The 20,269-nt window shown below is 38.7% G+C and overlaps 1 protein-coding gene across 11 annotated transcripts in view; it reads left to right on the top strand.

Moving 5' to 3' along the window:
- grip2b (glutamate receptor interacting protein 2b) overlaps nt 1-20,269 on the top strand; it is a 202,840-nt gene that overhangs the window by 172,993 nt on the left and 9,578 nt on the right. For 8 of the 11 annotated variants that reach the window (XM_034314349.2, XM_026932610.3, XM_053227035.1 and 5 more), the window contains 11 exons: nt 1,438-1,583; nt 2,225-2,305; nt 4,727-4,790; nt 5,275-5,420; nt 8,149-8,293; nt 9,328-9,467; nt 10,316-10,504; nt 10,593-10,746; nt 12,735-12,852; nt 17,133-17,360; nt 18,142-18,288. In XM_034314349.2, the coding sequence (XP_034170240.1) occupies nt 1,438-1,583; nt 2,225-2,305; nt 4,727-4,790; nt 5,275-5,420; nt 8,149-8,293; nt 9,328-9,467; nt 10,316-10,504; nt 10,593-10,746; nt 12,735-12,852; nt 17,133-17,360; nt 18,142-18,288 (1,558 nt within the window). The remainder of the gene's footprint in view (nt 1-1,437; nt 1,584-2,224; nt 2,306-4,726; nt 4,791-5,274; nt 5,421-8,148; nt 8,294-9,327; nt 9,468-10,315; nt 10,505-10,592; nt 10,747-12,734; nt 12,853-17,132; nt 17,361-18,141; nt 18,289-20,269) is intronic. The other 3 variants (XM_053227038.1, XM_053227037.1, XM_053227039.1) reach the window with 2 other exon arrangements.

The raw sequence follows: 20,269 nt of genomic DNA, 5'->3' as shown, positions 1-20,269 counted from the left end.
AGTAGCAGTCACACCAGATTTTTGCCTTGCAAATTTCTTTGGCAAGGTGGAGCTAGCTAGCTAGCTAGTTTACTGTTTGTGATTGATAAGAGTCATAATGTTGACAGTGGACCAGAACAAGCAGAAATGGTAATGATAAGCAGGTTCTCCATGTTGAGTCTTCTAGAGAGACTTGACCTCAGCCACACACTCTTGATTTCTATTGGCCCATGCTTACAAGATTAGTGGATTCGCAGGGTTAAAGTTCATCAAGAGGAACTTAGCACAAAGTGAAATCAGAGGAAGTAGATACAACATTTACTGCAACCAGAAGTGAATATCTTTCATCTCTTCCATTCAAGTGAACAGGCTTTTTTTTTTTACTTCATTTATGTCTGGTGTGACCGCTGCTTTAGCGTCCCTGGCTTACCAATCCATGGAGCCGCTTTATCCTGGTCAGGGTGGCGGTGAATCCGGAGCCTATCCTGGGAACACTGGGTGCAAGGCAAGAATTGAAAGCCTCGGGATTGAATCCCTGGAGTTGTGCGGCAGTGCTACCCACTGCACTACCATGAAGCAACCATTATCTTTAAACACTACTTTCTGATTTTACTTCTTACTAACAGATTGATGAAATAAACAAGTTACCTTTTCAAACGTAGGTGCACTCATTCACATATAACTATACGATGCACTCTCTCTGTTAGCGCTTGTGATCAGATTGGTGATATTACCTTAATGCTGTGAATTGCACCATCTGCATGAATTTACACTTAATGGTACAATTTACCAAGCGTACCATCTTACAGCCATACTGTGGCTGCAATATGTAGATGATATGATGATTCATTTAATGAAGCCTTTGATGGAGATTAATGTGTTTGGGTACACATAAAACATGAGTCATGCTTGAAAATGGAGCAGAAGAAATGATGGCAGTACTCACTGATAGCTGTGGATAATAATCATCCATGTACTATTTGTGTGCAATCGCAGATGTACTGGCTATGTATGATTTTTTTTTTTTAATGATTGGAACGCAGAAATCACAGTAACACTCCCATCGTCGTCATTTCCATTTCATTACAATTAGATGGCATTTGTATTCTCATTTAAATTTAGATTACAGCAAACACTGCTATGTTTGATTAGCGCAGCTCATTATTATTCTACAAAAGAGCTCTTCTGACACATTTTTGCCGCTTCACATCAGTCGAGTCCTCAAGTGGCACTATCTATCTGTTCTGCAAATTATTTCATCATAAGATGCATCAAAGGTGCTCGAGAGAGCGTGTCTTTGTGTTAAAAAAAAAAAAAAACATACTGCACAAGGGTGCATTAGATATGAGAGTTCAATTCTATCTGGAATCTGCTTCGATATTACATAGGCTTAGATATTTTTTCTGGTTACTTCAAATGTAGTTGCCATTGTTTTAATGATGCCGGCTTGATTGGCAGGTGTGGGCTGCTCCAGGTTGGTGACCGGCTCTTGTCAATCAATGGCATTCCTACAGAAGATGGCACGATGGAGGAGGCCAATCAGCTGCTCCGAGATGCTGCTCTGACTAATAAAGTCACGCTAGAGATTGAGTTTGATGTAGCAGGTTTGTATATTCAAGTAGATACTATAAATCTGCAAGATGACAGGAAAATACACTAATAAAATGCTTCTGTAATAATTAACTAGTATGCACTATATAGACAAACGTTTGTGGACACCTAACCATCACACCCATATGTGCAGATTTGGACTTCCCTTTGCTGTTGTAATAACCTCCACTCTTCTGGAAAGGCTTTCCACTAGATTTTGGAGTGTGGCTGTGGGGATTTGTGCTCATTCAGACACAAAAGCTTTAGCGAGGTCAGGTACTGATGTCAGGCGAGTAGGCCTGGGGTGCAGTCAGCATTCCAGTTCATCCCAGTGGTGTTCAGTGGGGTTGAGGTCAGGGTTCTCAGGTGAAGACCACTCGAGTTCTTCCACTCCAACCTTGGCAAACCATGTTTGGGCTGTTCAGGCAAGGCCCCTTAGTTTCAGTGAAAAGAAATTGCAATGCTGCAGCATTTCTACATACACAGCCATTCTAGACATTTCTGTGCTTCCAACTTTGCGGCAACAGTTTAGGAAAGATCCATATATGGGTGTGAAGGTCAGGTGTCCACAAATGTTTGGCTGTCTAGTGTACTGTATACTTTTTATATTTCATATGGAAGACATTTCAATCACACTCCTTTTGCTATTCAATAGAGTCAGTTGTGCCCAGTAGCGGTACCTTTCATGTGAAGCTGCCGAAGAAGAGAGGAGTCGAGCTTGGGATCACGATCAGTGGTAAGAGCCAACTTAGTTCATGCATGCTGTATTAGTATCAAGTTCTTCTTTCTCCCTTTCTGGCTTCATTTCAAAGGAACAATTCTGCAAAAGAAAGTGTTCCGCAATCTTCCACAAGACAAGTTCAGTATCAGATATTTGCACTGGAACTACATAGCTAACAAGAACTCTTGCTCAAAATCTTTTCAGTAAAGTGCACTCCCAAATATTCATGTAATTGCTTCAGATTGTATTGTTGAGCTACATAATCTCATTTGTATCATTTTCATCTCATTTTCTCAATATTATCATTCACAAACCTAGCAGCTTTCCGTACCGATTTTTCAAATTCTTCAAACTTTTAAAGCCATGTCTAAGAGATATAATGCAAAATGTCACATGTGACCCAATAAGTAACCTCTTCCTGAGTGGAAAGACACACGAAGGTAAAGAGATTCTTATTGTTCAAGACATATGTCCCTATGAAGTTACAGTATTTAGCTCTACAGTGAAGTTTTGCTCATGTTTATGGATCACAATATGTCATAATATGTCCTAAACCACATTGATAAGTCTGCTTGGCATCAATGAAGATGTAGCTGTGGTTGAATTAAAAAAAAAAAAAAGGCATGCATTACTTGTTAGTAAGGTTAGCACTGGCATTACTTGTTAGCAAGGTCAATGGGGAAAAGAGCCTTTCAATGTTTAAAATACACAAAAACAAACTAATTCTAACAGTGAAACTACTTTTACAATATAGCAGCACAATGTAGTGAGATTTGAGAACTGTGACACTTTTAATATACGCATTTTTTAAGAGGTTTTGAAGCGTGTAAAGAATAAACCATGATGGTGTGCTGTTATAGGAAAATTCTGCTATTCTGCTATTCACGTCTCCTTCTCCTACTCTGTGTCATGACATGTTAACTTGAGTCTGCCATCTCTTCTCCGTTTAATTAATTCCCCTTTGGCAACCTTGCTTTCTGGTTCCTTCCTTCTATTATTACCTTTTTTTAGACATATTTAATGTAATGTCATATCCCAGGCACACTGACATTCCAGTTAAATATCATTCAGTAAGAAATTTGGCTCTTTTATATTCTTGTTTAAGCTGAAGAGGTATCAATCATAATCTGACAGCATCAGCACAACCTATACATCTTGAAGCAGAACTATTTTCAAATCCACATCTGTCAGCTTTGATCATTTATCCCCTTTCATTCCTCACACACACAAATATGATCCAGCCTTCACTTCTGCTCACTTCCATTGTTCAGCTCACATTCTGGAGCTGTGCGTCTTACAGGGGTCCACGACATGTAACCAGGGGGTCTGCAGTTTTATTGCAAAAAATGATATCTTAACAAGTGAAAATTATCTAATATTTCCTATAAGATTACACAAACCAAATCGACAATATGGCCAAAATTACATGGACAGCTGACCATCACACCAATATGGGGATCTTCCCCAAACTGTTGCCACAAAGTTAGAAGCATATAATTGTATAGAATGTCTTTGTATGCTGTAGCATTAAGATTTCCCTTCACTGGAACTAAGAGGCCCAAACCTGTTTCAGCATGATAATGTCCCTGTGCACAATGCAAGGTCTGTGGTTTGCCAAGGTTGGAGTGGAAGATCTCGAGTGGCCTGCACAGAGCCCTGACCTCAACCTCACTTTGGGATGAACTGGAAACCGGTCACAGTTAATCTAACAAAATATCTATCACTTTTAATAAAATTAGGAAAAACTGTTAATGTGATACAAAATATTTGCAATTTTAATACTGTCTAAATACATTTTAGGGATTCTTGGTTGATTAAAATATCTACAATAATATTTTTTATTAGAGTCATAGATCTTTTTAATCCTTTACTTTCCACTGTCGGATCATTTTTGGTCCAAGTGCGCAGTATTTATAGCCATTTTTGAGATATTATGGTTTGGTTTAAACCCATAAAATTCAAACGATCAGTCAAACAGGCTAATAACTAGAACTCAAAAATAAATATAATAATTTTGATAATGGTGTTTTCTGCTGTAACTAAATATAAAATAAAAAAATACCACAAACCCCCCTCTGGCTATGCTTCACAGATCCCACTTTGAGAACCGGTGTCTGAGGAACCGTCATCGGGTTGTGTTCCAAACTTGGCCATCAGGGGGCACCCTTGCTCTTAGTCCCTTGAGTGTCTCACAGGAATCCATTCCATGTCCAAAGCACATTTTTATTACTTCTGGTTTTAATAATAATGCAGTTTTGATTCAGGCCAGCTGCTTTCTAGGAATGTTCACACCATTTCCATCTCACTGCTGTATCGTTCCAGATTTATCTCAGTGCTGTCTCTTGTGTGTGTGTGTGTTTGTGTTTGGTGTGTATGTGTGTACAGTAGGTCTGTGTTAAATACTTTAATCTGCATTGTCTACATTGTCTCCAACAGCCAGTAAAAAGCCGGGCGAACCCCTGATCATATCTGACATAAAGAAAGGAAGCATGGCTCACAGGTAGGGCCAGATTTCTGGGTTCTAAAGGATGCCATTCAAAACTAATTAACCTAAACATGTGGTTCTAAGCAAGACAGAGCAAAATGTCCTCAGAAGTCAATTTTTGCCTCCTGTAGTGTTAGAACAGGTGGCATTTCTTCCTTCTTCTCCTCGGACACTGAAATCCGCATCAGTGCTAAAAGTATTGTATAGTTGCCTGAAGCATAATTTGAGTAATACAGTAATTTCTGTTTTTGTTACCTCTATGTCTTAATCACTTGCTTCTGAAAAATATTTAAAATGACTAAGTGTGAAATTACGTCATGTGGCAGTGTAGATTTTGGTTTTTCACTATTCCGAGGCGATACTTTTATTAATAATGGGTTAATATTAATCAAAACCAGGGAAGATGATACTATTCTACAAATAAATTAGAGCAGCCATGTTTTATTAATAAAGGCATCGTTCCCACGTTTTCTCTGTATTTGATTCTTTCCCACTGTAGAACAGGGACTTTGGAGCCTGGAGACAAGCTGCTGGCTATAGATAACATTCGACTGGAGAGCTGCTCAATGGAAGATGCAATGCAGATCCTTCAACAGAGTGAAGACCTGGTCAAGCTCAAGATACGCAAGGATGAAGACAACTCTGGTAAGAACAGACGTGTGCATGTCTGTGTTCAGGTGTGTATAAACCTTGCAGCCTGATCTGATCTGCTGTCAGAGCTGCTGTTACAGAAGATTAATCAACACTTTCTGACCAATTTGAATACAGCATTCAGCAGCGCTGTGCTATAAAGAAAGTAAAGGCTGTAACGCAGTGTCACTATCTGTATCTGTCACTATCTGTATCATGCTCCAAATATCCAAATATTCATACACTATATGGTCAAAAGTTTGTGGACACCTGACTATAACATTCATACAGCATGTGCATGTTGAACATCCCATTCCAGATTTAGTCCCAATTTGCTGTTATCCTCCACTCCTCTGGGGAGGCTTTCCACTACATTTGGAGCGTGGCTGTGGGGATTTGCGCATTGAGCCACAAGAGCATTAGTGAGGTCAGGTACTGATGTTGGGCGAGGAGGCCTGGGGGGCAGTCACCATTCCAGTTCATCCCAAAGGTGTACAGTGGGGTTGAGGTCAGGGCTCTGTACAGGCCACTCGAGTTCTACCACTCCAACCTTGGCAAAACATGTCTTCACGTGATAATGACAATGTGCACAGGGACGTTGTCATGCTGGAACAGGTTTGTCCCCCTTAGTTGCAGTGAAGGGAAATTGTAATGTTATAGTCTGCAAAGACATTCTATACAATTGTGTGCTTCCAAATTTGTGGCACCAGTTTGGGGAACAACCACATATGGGTGTGATGGTCAGGTGTCCGCAAACTTTTGGCTATATAGTGTAGCTGGGTATTCTGTATCTGTATCTGTTTTTGGATTTAAACCAGAAGTGTTTATACAATGAACCCTACACCCTCTGGAAACACTAGAAAACACTGAAAAAACCAACCTAGAGATAGAAATGCCAGCACTGTCAGCATGGTGTGTGAATTGTGGCTTTGGCAGTTCCTCAACCTCAGCTACATCACTCGAGTCGATAATCCCAAAATATAAACAAACTTGTAGCCTAATTTAAACGTCCATTACCCTAGACACGCAGTTAGTAAGGACCACAGAATGTTCATGTTAATGGAGATGGTTGTAGTCTTAGTCGCAATGGGATCTACATTCAACAAAAGCACATGAAACTTACAAAAAAAAAGAATAGTGCATCTCCTGTTCATACATGTATTCATTTTCAACACAACACTACAGCAGTATTACAGAAGGACTGATTGATGATATGATTTCTTTCACAGATGTAACCAGAATGGACATAATAATAATAATAATAATAATAATAATAATAATAATAATAATAATTGTTGTAGTGTTGTGTTGAAAATGAATACATGTATGAACAGGAGGTGCACTATTCTTTTTTTTTTTGTATGTTTCATGTGTTTTTGTTGAATGTACATTTTCCCAGACTACGTCCATTTTGACATTTTGATTGTATCGTATTTTGACAGATATTTCATCTAGAACATTGGCCTGGTTTTCTGAACCTAGCTCGGTCTGAGACCATGTGTGTTGACATAGCTTTCCTTTAAATAATCTTTACATGACAGTATATTAAAAATAAAACAAAACATGTGTTGCCCATATTGAGGCTTGGGCAAACATGCAGTATTAAACCCTGCCACCTGGTGCTGACATAGACTACAGAATAAAGATAAATCACGGATCATTTCTTGTTCCTGAACTACACTCCTGGCCAAAAAAAGGGCCAAGCCCAAAATGCTTTTAATGATATTAACAACAAATCAGTGGTGAGGAAATGAGCAAGAATTAATCAAATAGATAAAGGAACTTAGTATGTATTATCTTAGTGTTATCTTTTAAGAAAAACATCCCAGAAGATATTTTTGGAAAATTTTGTACACCTAGACATGTGTTAGTTAAATTTTATATCAAACATTTTAATCATTATCATGATTTTACCTTTGTGTACAAAAAGATTATATGAGTGAATTTCCCTGTTTCTAGCTTTTGCCCAAACAAACAGTTCACTGCAGCAAAAGTAAACCAGCAAATGGTGGATGTTTCATGCAAATGTTTCATTCCTGCTAATTTTCTGACCAATGATTTGTTGTTAAGACCATTAAAAGCTTAAAAATTTGCCATTTTGGACTTGGCCCTTTTTTTGCCCAGGAATATATATCTGGGAAGTACTAGATGTTTAGAATTTTTATTTTAGACATCCAGATTGTAATATTCATATGAGTCATAGCAAGCCTTTAAGCATTGTATTTACTGTCATGTTATTTTCATTAGTATCTGGGTTTCATTACTCCATTTTGAAATGTCTTTTGCTGACTGTGACCTGATTCTTAAATCGAAATGATGAATGTGATATTTGGTGGTTATATGTAAAGCCACAAAAGACCAGGAAGTAAATTTGCCATGAATATTTTGCTTGAGAATTTGAGATTTCAAACCGCTTTGTTAGAATTACACACAGGACCACGGTACCAATGGTTTTAAGTATGTACCACACTTCTTGTATAGTAATTCATTGATTTACTAGTTATTTAGATAGCATATATTCAGGGACAGCTAGTCAGAGTATTCAGTGGAAGGACTAAAAAAATTTTTACTACCTATCAGTAACAAGGTGTTTTATTATCAAAGCATACTGGACAACCCTTATAGCATGCGATATCAACATATGCTTCTATTAAAACATAAGCACATCTAGTCTACACTCTCAAGCACTCACATAACACATAGACATTTGGCCTAATTGTCGCACCCCTGCCTTTCTCTGCAGATGAGCAGGAGACATCAGGCTCCATCATCTACACAGTGGAGCTGAAGCGCTACGGCGGCCCCCTGGGCATCACCATCTCAGGCACCGAGGAGCCCTTTGACCCCATTGTCATCTCAGGCCTCACCAAGAGAGGTCTAGCTGAAAGGTGAATCCACAGACAAAATAAATGTCTGGAAAGACCCATGAGGTTAAAGACCCATGAGTTCTATTACCTTATTTTACCATGCTGTCCTGCAATTGCCAAAAGATAGCGAGGTGCATAAATTCCCAAGCTGAGTTTTATAGCTGTTGTTATAGCCTCTGTAAAGTCATCACACAAGAGGTGAGTGAACTTCATAACTCACATGATTAGAGTGTAAAGAAGCTAAACTAGATTGGGGAAAAGTAATTAGAAGATCATTGATTTTATCAGATCACTACATGGTACCACTGATGGTTCAACTTTATTGAGCCATTTTGGCGCCACTGGTGTGTATCAACTATTGCTTACATCTTTGTTTTCGACCTTTGTTCCACTGCAGTCAGAGTGGATGTTTTGTTTAAAGAGCTAGAATATTGTCTTGAGGATGTTTTGTAACTTGTAGAGTATAGAGCGTTTTTTTTTTTTTTAAGCCATATGCAACTATTCAAAAAAAGGGCCCAAAATGGCAAAATATTAAGCTTTTAATGGTCTTAACAACAAATCAGTGGTGAGGAAATGAGCAAGAATTAATCAAACAGATAAAGGAACTTAGTATGTATTATCTTAGTGTTATCTTTTGTTCAATTGAACAAAATCATGAATGAATGAAAGTGTTCTCCAAGGCCGTTGTTGCAATATATTATGGAAAGAAATTGACAACAACGCAGTACAATATAATATAATCACCAGACATCTTTTGTATTCATGATGAATATAAATGGAAAGTTTGCATAATTAAATAATCGGTGTCCGCAAAGGTGTTCTCTAATCTGAGCTCAATTGAGTTTATTACTATTATGTGGATTATGTTCTACCGCATTCATCTTTTTTTTTTCACTCTTGACCACATCCTAAATATTACATTATAAAGACTACACGGCAGGTAATTTGCGACCATACCTACATCGTAAATTTAGTTTTGAGGAGATGATTGAACATTGTAGGTCACACTCATTTGGTTTTAAGCTGTTTAAGTGTTTTGTGGTTATTTTTTATAGAACGGGGGCTATTCATGTTGGAGATCGAATCCTTGCCATTAACAACGTGAGTCTGAAAGGCAAACCTCTGAGTGAAGCCATCCACTTACTTCAAATGGCTGGCGAGAGCGTGACGCTGAAAATCAAAAAGCAGATCGACGGTAAGTTCTAACAGCAATTTCTGCTATGTTCACAATGTTTTAATTAAAAAAAGAGCGTGGTATTCAGAAGTCAAAATGGGTAGTTTCAAGCTCAAGGATAGCTTTGAGCTTTTGACAAAGAAGATCTATGGAATGTAGCCATCATTCAGATTGCATTTCAGATTGCATGTAAGTGTAGTCATGTTATAATTGTTAGAATTTTTTTCAGTAGTTTACTAACAAATCTGAGGTAGATATGATATTCCTGATAGTTTCTTCTCATTTCCAGCATTTTTGGTCAGCTTTTGCACACATGTATACAGTATAAGATTCAGAATACTGTGTGCTGGCCAGCTAAATTATTAAATTATTAATTTATGTATTGAAAAGTTATTCATATGCCTGAACTTAAGATATTAGCTGCATTTAGACTGAGCGTTTTCTTACTTTACAGTGCATTTATAAGAAATAATAAACCATTTTTTTTATATGACTGATACGTACCATACTATATGACTGTAATTATGAACTGTAGTTTATAGCTGGGAATGAAGTTAACTTTCATCTATTGTAAGTATAATAGTACAAAAGTTGACCTTCATCTATAAAAATTCTTTTTCTTTCTTTTACACCGTTACATTGCGTAAATCATTTTCGAAGAGCAAGCAGCAGTATTCATATAATATTGTAATATCATAAACTGAAGTGATTTATTATAGAAGAATGTTGTTCCTGTTGTCATAGTGATGCACGCAAATGTAATGAAAAAACAAACAAATACATGAAGCTGTAACAGCTTTAAATCAGCATTTTAAGTAAATTCATAACACTGTTTGCAAAATAGCATCACTAATATTTATTCATCCTAGTGGCAGATGAAAAGAAGAAGAACACTATAGATCTTGATAATGAGCTCAGCGATAATGATGACTCAGAAATGACGGACTCTCAGAAGACCAGTAAGTTGTCAGAGATCTATTCCACCACCATACCCAGCGTAGACTCGGCTATGGAATCATGGGACGGATCGACTATAGATGCTAGTTATGGGAGCCAAAGTAAGTTCAGAACACCCACAAGCAAGCCTTGCACCAAAGGATTTCCCTGCATAATTCACTTGGCCATGATTCTCCACTTCCCTCATAGGTGGCTACATCCACCAGGTAGCAGGTATCGCCTTACATCCACATGAGTGGCGCAGTGCCAAGAACAGGGACAGCACTCCCCCTCCTGGCCACCGCAAGAACTACCTGCTGAGTGATGGAGGATTCAGTGAGGAGGATTGGGACAAGCATGCTGGGTAAGACTCCATCAATCTACTGTACACACATGGTGAGATCCAGATTCAGTGATGAGCATGAGTACTCCCAAGAACTCTGTTTATTGGGGGCAGTCGTTGCCTAATGGATAGAGAGTCGGATTTGCAACCCGAAGGTGAACCTGAAGGTTGTGGGTTCGAGTCTCTGGTCCGGCAGGGATTGTAGGTGGGGGGAGTGAATGACCAGCACTCTCTTCCACCCTCAATACCACGACTGAGGTGAGACCCTTGAGCAAGGCACCAAACCCCCAACTGCTCCCCGGGTGCCGCAGCAAAAAAAAAAAAAAAGGCTGCCCACTGCTCTGGGTCTGTGTTCACAGTGTGTGTGTGTGTGTGTTCACTACTGTGTGTGTGCACTTGGATGGGTTAAATGCAGGGCACAAATTCCGAGTATGGGTCACCATGCTTGGCCACAAGTCACTTCACTTAACTAGATGAATTTTCAGTTCAGTTCAATTTTATCTCTATAGAATAGAAACAGAAATCCGGATGTAGATCTAGATCCCTAATGAGCAAGCCAGAGATGACTGGTGAGCAAAAACTCCCTGAGGCAACACCTAGAGAGGAACCAGACTCAAGAGAACCTGTTTTCTTCTAGGTGATACTGAATGGTGGGATTATAAATAATTACTTTTCTACAAGTGTATACTACCAAGTCAAACAGTACTGTCTTGAAAGGATGTTCAGTATGAGCATCATGGTCTTTATGATTACAGCAGTAGTTCTTGGGTACAGTCTAGTATCTAGGTGAGATTATCCACTGAAACATGGGTGAGACTTTGGAAATAAACTCATTTTGTGAAGTCCGAATCTTTAGGGAACTCATTTTGGACCATCCACAAGAGCAGAAAGATTTGGATGGCAAGAGGAGCCACAGGAGTAGAAGTGAGTCAGGATCAGGAACTGGCATCACTTCAGGTAGCAGGAGTACAAGTACAGCTTGACAGAGAAAGAGAAAGAACAGATTATTAAGTATGCTCTTATGATGCAGTGGTTTGAAAAGGTATATGTTGTGGGAGAGCTCTCGCAGCTAGACATAAAGCCACTCCATCGTCAACAAACCTGAGTACGTTTTACATGTAAAATACATTTTTACATTGATTACAGTGAAGACAGCTGTCAAACAGAAAAACATACAGTCAGACAGAATAACAGAATAATAAAAATGCTACACAAGCATGTTAAAATGCAGATGTGCTAGTGTGCAGGACCACTATTATGAAAGCCTTAAAGCATGAGACAAATGTATACAGTATGCATCCAAGTGTGCATGCAATCTAGACTGCAAGAATGCAATTATCCTAGTGTGCAAGTGTAAGAGTATGCACATGTGATAGTATTATGCAATATATGTGTGCTAGTATTCAAGAGTCCTTACATGCAAGCATGCAAATATGCAAGTTTCAGCGTATGCAAATGTGGGAGTACGCAAGAATGCATATGTGCTAGTGTGGAGGTAGGTAAGTGTGGGAGAATGCTAGTATGAAAGTGTGCTAGGATGCTAGGTTCTAGGATGCTAGGATATGAATAACCTAGTGAAAAATAATCCCCAATTTTGCTACCTTTAATCATGTGCAGTGGAAATTTTTGAATTTGAAATTGTTTTTGATTAGAACTAAAGCCTTTCTCATGCTATATGCGGCTTGGCAGGAAAAGTACATACTGAATTCAGGATGATTCAGTTTATCTAAGAGGATGGAAAAGTACTGAATGAAGCAGTTGTTAATTATGCAATAATTTGCTACCATTGGCTGTTCTTCCTTTTTTTCCTTCCTCCCACATATTTTGTTAGATCTGTTTAGCAGATTGCTGAAGACCAAAGTTCTTGGGGATATTGTTGTTCCTCACACCCCTTCTGCCTCAAGCCTTCGTCCCTCCCAGGCTGCCTTGTGGCCCCTGTCTTACTAAGAATAGTGTCAATCTGAGTATGCCAAGTCCTGATTCACGTCTCATGCTAATTACTGCTGCAGATTTGCCAGCCAGACTCCTGCTGATGGCATCATGCTGGACCACGAGGACAACTTCTGGTGCCAGGCCCTGGAGGACTTGGAGACGTGTGGGCAGTCAGAACTCCTCCGTGAGATCGAGGTAAACTGGAGAGAGATGAACTCATCATAAGAGAATTTCCACACTCGGGCTCTAAATTCGAGACAGTCATGGCCTGACACAGAATGATAGAATGAAGATGTTCCTTCAAAGGGTAACACAAGTAATAATAGTTTCAAGGCTAACTGTTAAGGATTAGATCATCTGAACCAAATTGGCATGCAATAGATATTATGGAATAAATGATTTGTCTTATGAATCATATGGAAGGGTTTTGAAATGCAAGATCCTCAAATAGCAAATTTTATTGGTCTCAGCACAGAACATCTTGTTCAGAACACCTATTAACCAGAACTAGAACAAACACAGCTTCTGCATAAATACAAAACATGTATGATAATAAGTAAATGTGATTGTGTATCACATCATTAATGTTTGCAGTCACTGCTCAGTTTAGAGTAAAGGAAAAGGCATTCACAGAGTGCATGTTAACTGTTGGACTCAAACCCCATTAAATCTGCAAAACAATCTAATTATACTGTTTACACATTTATTTTATTTATTTCATGGGCCAATTCGGTGCTGCAGTCAGTCGTGCTTAATAGATAACTCACCTTTCTGCCTGTGATGCAGTGAACGTTCCCTTAATTTTCCTTATATTCCTTTCTTCTTGAGAAGACAGGTTGCCTTTTATAATGTGTGTGGGAGGAAGTGTGGGTCTGAATCATCAGTTAAAAACACTATCACCCACATTTATGGAAGAATTCCCTAGCATAAGCGTTTTGTAACAGTAGGTTGACAGTGGAAAAGTCTTCAGGACAGAGGACTTCGCACTTTCTGGTTTCTCAGTAACATGCTGCGTTTTTGGTTTTTTAATTAACTTCAAGAGATTTAAAAGGTGAGGCTTGTGTGGGAACGATTGTTTATGGCTGCTATTATGTAAGTGATAAGAGGAACTACTGCGTTTCTACATTTTAATGTAACTGATAAAAAGTATCAGGTCATTCTTTAAGAGTGGTATAAGAGGAATAAAAAAATGAGAGGAAATTAATAAACCTTGGGGCGGCTTTGCTTTAAGACCTGTCATGTTTTATTCCTTACATAATAATATCTTTATGGGAATAAATATGCATTCCTTCAAATTGATAAAAAAATAAAAATAAAAAGTGAATTACAATATACAAATAGTATTGCTTTTCTTTAGTAACATGCAGAAAACATGCCACACTGAAAAACAAAACCTTACATCGCTTGCTCTCTTCATTGTAAAAACAATCAGCAGGGGATTGCTTTTGTAAGAATTAAATGCTGACTTTCTGTCGGAACTGAATGTAATTCCCGGCTACGTTGCATTTCACTTTCATCAGTGTGTTGCAGTAGTGCCACACTGAAATGCACTCAGTGTTCAGTCACAGATGATGGAGCCTGAGCAGTACTTGGGGGGCATGGTCGCAATCAGGCAAGGGGAGGAAGGCCTGAAAAGAATTTACTAAGAGGTGTTGCCATCTGTATAAAGAATCACCCTTTATAGTTTCTTATTGGTTCAATGTTTCTTCATTGATTTAATGAAAACATGCTAAAAGTGTTAATATCACTAAAAACACAGCTTACAACTAGGCGTTCCATATGGTATCATTCTTCACAGGTCACATATGAAAAGCAGTGCCATTTGTATATTGTATTTCATTGCGTTTCTGAGTATTCTCTATATCCTCATGTGATCACTGCAGTGTGTACATTAAGAATGACTCATTCTTCACTGCAGTGGATCCTGGGAAGACTGGGCACGAAGCAGGAACACACCCTTGATAGGACACAATCCCCACTTTTGCTACTTTTAATCATCTGCAATGGAAATTTTTGAATATGAAATTGATTTTGATTAGAATTGAAGCATTTCTCACACTATATTCAGCTTGGCACAAAAAGCACATACTGAATTCAGGACGATTCATATATAAGATGATGGAAAAGTACTGAATGAAGCAGTTGTTAATTATGCAATACTTGTAATTAATTATTATAATAAATTATGCAATATGCATTCATACCTAAGGGCAATTTTGTGTAGACAATCCACATGTTTTTGGGAGGTGGGAAGAAACCAGAGAACCCATGAGGACACACTGAAGACACAGACAGTAACGCTAGCTCAGGATCAATCCGGGGACCCTGAAGCTGGGAGTCAGCAATGCTACCCGCTGCACCACTCTCATTACGAATTATTTTACCATGAAATTATTAGAGTAGAGAGAGTATAATAGTACAAACCATTAGTTCTCATTTTTGTATTCATTAGAGAACAAAATAACAGCTCTTATTTGAAAGACAGCCCCATTTTGCATGGATTGTATTACAACTGTAAAATCTCTTTAAAAAAAAGTCTTTACATGTACTGTAGGCAGTAATCCAAAAAAAAAAAAAAAACAACTTTGGCTAAAAATCTAAAAACAAGTTGAATTACTAGCGACTGTGAAAAAAACCTCTTTGAGAATGCAGACACTTGAGTCTTCTACAGAAGCAAAGAAAATCAAAAAGGAAATCAAATGGTTGCACTGCCGAAAACCCTGGCACTGCATGAAGCTCAGTGTGATCCCCTTGCCTTCCCTTTGGCTCAGAGCTGCAATATTATATAAAATTGTGAAATTTAATTAGAATAACATGGAGGAGTACTACACCTAGTCAAATTTGTATTTTTCCACTATTGCTGTGCTTGCTGTAGTGCATGTCTCCAAGTTCTTTGACCTACCTGTTGTTTACTCTGCACAGAAGAAGTGCCAATTTCATGTTGCCTGATCACCATTTTTAGATACCCAACTCTGTTTTGAAAGCACGACTGAATGAATCATGGGGAAGAATTTTTGCCAGTAGAAATGAATGTTTAGAAGCCATTACAAACATAATCCAAATCAGAAGACTTACTCTTGCCACATTATGGAGCTAAATGAATTTACGGCTAACCTAGTTACGCCACTCAATACACAGTAAAGTGTGTTCAAAAAAATCTCCAATCCCCCAGAGAGAACAAAATGAAGTGAGATGATTGCTCTGCTACATTTCAATCAGTGCTACATTATTAATAACATTGTTGTGCTTGTCTTGGTGGAGCTGGAGCAGAAAACTAAGCATCAAACTAACAAAACTGCTGTATGCAACATTTAAGCAAACGAGTGCAAAATAATGTATGTAATAACCAGAGACCCTCTACATATATTTCAGACCTTTTCTGCATGTCAATGGACTACTAAACTCTCCTGGACATCTGTGCTTACTGGTTATCTTCCCATGATGCTGTGGCTGTATTCACCCATGATTGTATTGTCTGTATTAGCTGTTAGACTACTATAACTAAAAGTTCCTACGGATCTTTGGAACACTTCCCATTCAGATTCCATTAACTAATATTACTTACTGCATTAGTTAACATTAACAAACCATGTACTTCAGCATTATTTAAGCAATATCGCATGAGTAAGAGTGCTCTTGTACTGAATATCTGCACGGCTGTGATTCGGCCGTAGGCACGAGGCCATTGGCTGAGTGCTGCAGGTAATCATAGTAACAAGTATCTGACATTTCTGACACAACATGGCCAAATATTTTGTTTATTTTTGCACCATCAATGAAAATAGTTCCCAAGAAGCCACAGCTGGATAGAGTGTTGCATGTTGCCATGTAACACAAAGACTGACTGACAGCCCGTAGGAAGTGTATTAATGATTTCAGTGTAACAAACTATTTCTGGAATTAGAAATTTATGTAGCGAACACAGAAAAAATGGAATGATACAGACAATAAAATAGACCAGTGCTGTTATACTAAATATCAGCATATACAGAATACAGAATATGTTTATAGACAAGGATTGTTCATACACTGACGTTACATTAGCACATGGACTACTCTAATGTATATAACATTATTCTCTACATTGTAATCAACACAAACTCCAGTTAAAACTGTTCTTGGATCTAAAATGTGGTACTCAAGTTGTCAACCATCACAACTTTGCTCACACCAAACCAAAGTATAATAGCCATTATGCTGAGTTAGAAAAGGGATTTCTCTAAATCATGATAAAAATGTAATGTGTTAAGAGTTTCCAGTAGGTAATATTCCAGGGAAGGGAGCAAAATGGTGCTTCTGAAAAGCTAATAAATGACATCTTCATTGCTTTCCAGTTAACTATGTTTTATTAAATTGCATTAGATCATTTTAAAGACCACTTGGCAGCCAATTAGAGTTCCATACAGAGCTCCCTATTGAAAGTTGATGAGCTGATTTAGCAGTAATCACTGCTTGGCTCTTGTCCTCTCACTCAGGCCTCCATAATGACTGGCAGCACTGTGAGTTTGGGAGTAGAGAGCACCAAGTCTCACAGCGAATCAGGGAGCCAGGCCAACGTCAGCCCTCTCAGAAAGAGCTCGCATCTTCGCAATGAGGCCAAAAGCAAGAGCACACTGCGCATGTCTGAGAAGACCTGGGAATCACGGAGGATCAAGGAGGAGATGCAAGAAATCCTGTCTCCCACCCCACTAGAGCTGCACAAGGTCAGCATATACCACACAACCTTCACATAGCAATGCCAGACTACTGAGTAAGGATGTAAATGTATATGAATACATGAATAGAAATTAACAGATAATGTGTTCTATATGAGTACATATATATACATATATACATACATACATACAGTATGCTATTCATTTAGAGTGTTCATTCATTCATCCTTAGTAACTGCCTGGTCAGGGTCACAGTAGTTTAAATTAGGCTACTAGTTTGTTTATATATTGGGAAATAGAATCAACTAAATTTGCTAGATACTATTTTGCAGACAAGTACAAACAAAAAGTAGGTAGGTAGGGTAGGATTTTTTGCACACTTCTAGTTGAGCACAATTGTGAACTGGAGTGATGTAGCTGAGGTTGAGGAACTCTCAGAGCCAAAATTCACACACCATAATGACAGTGCTGGGATTTCAACCTCAGGGGATTCTTCCAGTGCTTTCCAGGGGCATATTTGTATGGGAAAGGAAGGAAGGCAGGCAAGAATGAAGTAAGGATGGAAGGATAGAAGGAAGGAAGGAAGGAAGGAAGGAAGCAAAGAACACACCCACTTTGGGTTAATATCCAGATACAGAAATGGATATTTGAAGCAGTAAACAGATACAGATAGTGGCATTGCTGAGATAGAGGACTTGTGATTATGTGTGAAAGCAGAACTTCTGTGATTCTGTTCTGAAAGCAGAACTTCTGTGATTCTGTTCTGAAAGCAGAACCCCCAAACTTTTGTACATTTTGTACTAAAATTAATTTAATTAACCTTTCTCAGGTGACAGTGATTAAGGATCCAGAAAGAGATGATTTTGGTTTCAGTGTGTCAGACGGTTTCTTGGAGAAAGGTGTTTACGTGAACGTGATCCGGCCTGAGGGTCCAGCAGACCGTGCAGGACTCAGGCCGTACGATAGGATCCTCCAGGTGCTCACACCTTCACATCTCTGCTTCCCTCAGCTGCATGTCTGTTATTTGTTTCACATAGTTTGTTAACAGTATGCTCTTGGATTCTTAGCCAAGTGCAGAAAGATTAGAGACAGGGATGTGTCTAGAGAGGCTGGGGTAGTACTGGTTCCCACTGAAATTTGAGTTGCCACCATGGGTGCTTACTGCTGAAACTGACAGCAGATAGATTTAAAATGTTTTCAGTCACAGAACTGATGCTTCCTTTTCATTTGTAGGTCGCACTGTTGATTGGCACTTCACATGGTAAATGACGTTGACATGGTGAATTATAAGTCTTCCCCTTTGTAAAGCCATTGCCTGATTGGCTAAGTGCAAAGTATCTACCACACAACTACAGTTGCACAACTTTTCCTGCCATACAGTGAGCCATATTTCACTGTGCAGCTCCGACTGTGCATTTTGTTGATAAATCGGAAGCAGCACAGCAGAAGTGGACATGAAAATATTCTGTTTGAAAGAGACACACAGCACAAAGCTTTAAATCTGCACTATGCACTACTGTTACAGCAAATCTGATCCACGGACAACTCTCGAGTATGATTGCTCAATAGTTGTTGATTCATCTTCTATAACGGTGGCTCTGACTTTAGACGTAATGTTTATGTGAAGTTTTCTGTGAAGAGATGTTTGTTTAGTGTTTATGGAAGGACTCTCTAGTGTCAATGCCTTGTAACAGTTGTAAAGTCCTAAAGCTGTTAAAATTGCAGGTTTTTGTGATGTTAAAAATGAAACCAAGATAAAATATTGTCAGATCTTTTTCCATCTTTAATGTAAAATACAAATAGAAACAAAAAAAGAAAAAACTTACAAAAACGTTGTTGCATACGTGTGCACACTCCTTAACTAATACTTTGTTAAAGTACCTTTTGCTTGTAATCCAGCGCTCAGTGTTTTTTTGGTAAGAGTCTACCAGCTTAGCACATTGTGATTTGGTCATTTTATTCCACTCTTCCTTGCAAAAATGCTCCAGGTCTGGGGATCTCCTGTGCACAGCCCTCTTCAAGTTATCCCACAAGTTTTTAATTGGATTTCGATCTGGGTTCTGACTGGGCCATTCCAAAATGTTGTTGATCTTTTTCTGAAGTCATTCCTTTGTTGACGTGGATTTGTGCTTTGGGTCGTTATCGGGTTATCGTGTTATTGGATCAAAATTTTTCTTCATCTTCATATGTGTTGCAGAGGTCTGCAGGTTTTATGCCAAAATAGATTGGTATTTGGAACTATGCATGTTTTCGCATATCTTGACTGGAGCCCCAGTCCCAGCTGAAGAGAAGCAGCCCCATAGCGTGATGCTCCCAACACCATGCTTCACCATGGGTATGGTGTTTGGGTGATAAGCTGTTGTTTTTGTACCAAACATATCTTTCAGAATCATGCCTAAAAAGTTCTACTTTGGTCTCATCGGAGCATAACACATTTTGCCTCATGGTTTGGCAAAATTTAGGTGAGATTGAATTTTTTTTTTCATGAGAAAGGGCTTCCGTCTAGCCACCCTACACCATGGCCCAGACAAGTGAAGAATACAAGAGATTGTTGTCAGGTGCAGGGAGTGACCAGTACCTGCCAGATGTTCCTGCAGCTCCTTAAATGTTGCTGTAGGGCTCTTGGCAGCATCTCTGATGAGATTACTTGGCCTTTCGTCAATTTTGGAGGGACGTCCTGTTCTTGGTAATGTTACTGTGGCGCCCTATTTCTCCATTTGTTGCAGATGGCCTTCATGTGTTTTGGAAATTTTTTTGTACCCTTCTCCTGATTGATACCTTTCAACAATAAGATACTTGCTTTATAAGCTCTTTGCAGACCATGGCTTCAGCAGTCAGATGAAAACAAGAAAATGACAAGAATATCCTGAAGAAGCAGCTGATCCTTATTTGGTGTTAATCAAAACTGCTTCATTGATGACAGGTGTATGATAATTCTGAACATGAGTTCAAATGTG

Source organism: Pangasianodon hypophthalmus, chromosome 20 (assembly GCF_027358585.1).
Source record: "Pangasianodon hypophthalmus isolate fPanHyp1 chromosome 20, fPanHyp1.pri, whole genome shotgun sequence".
NCBI lineage: Eukaryota > Metazoa > Chordata > Actinopteri > Siluriformes > Pangasiidae > Pangasianodon > Pangasianodon hypophthalmus.
This window is presented reverse-complemented; position numbering and strand designations above follow the sequence as displayed.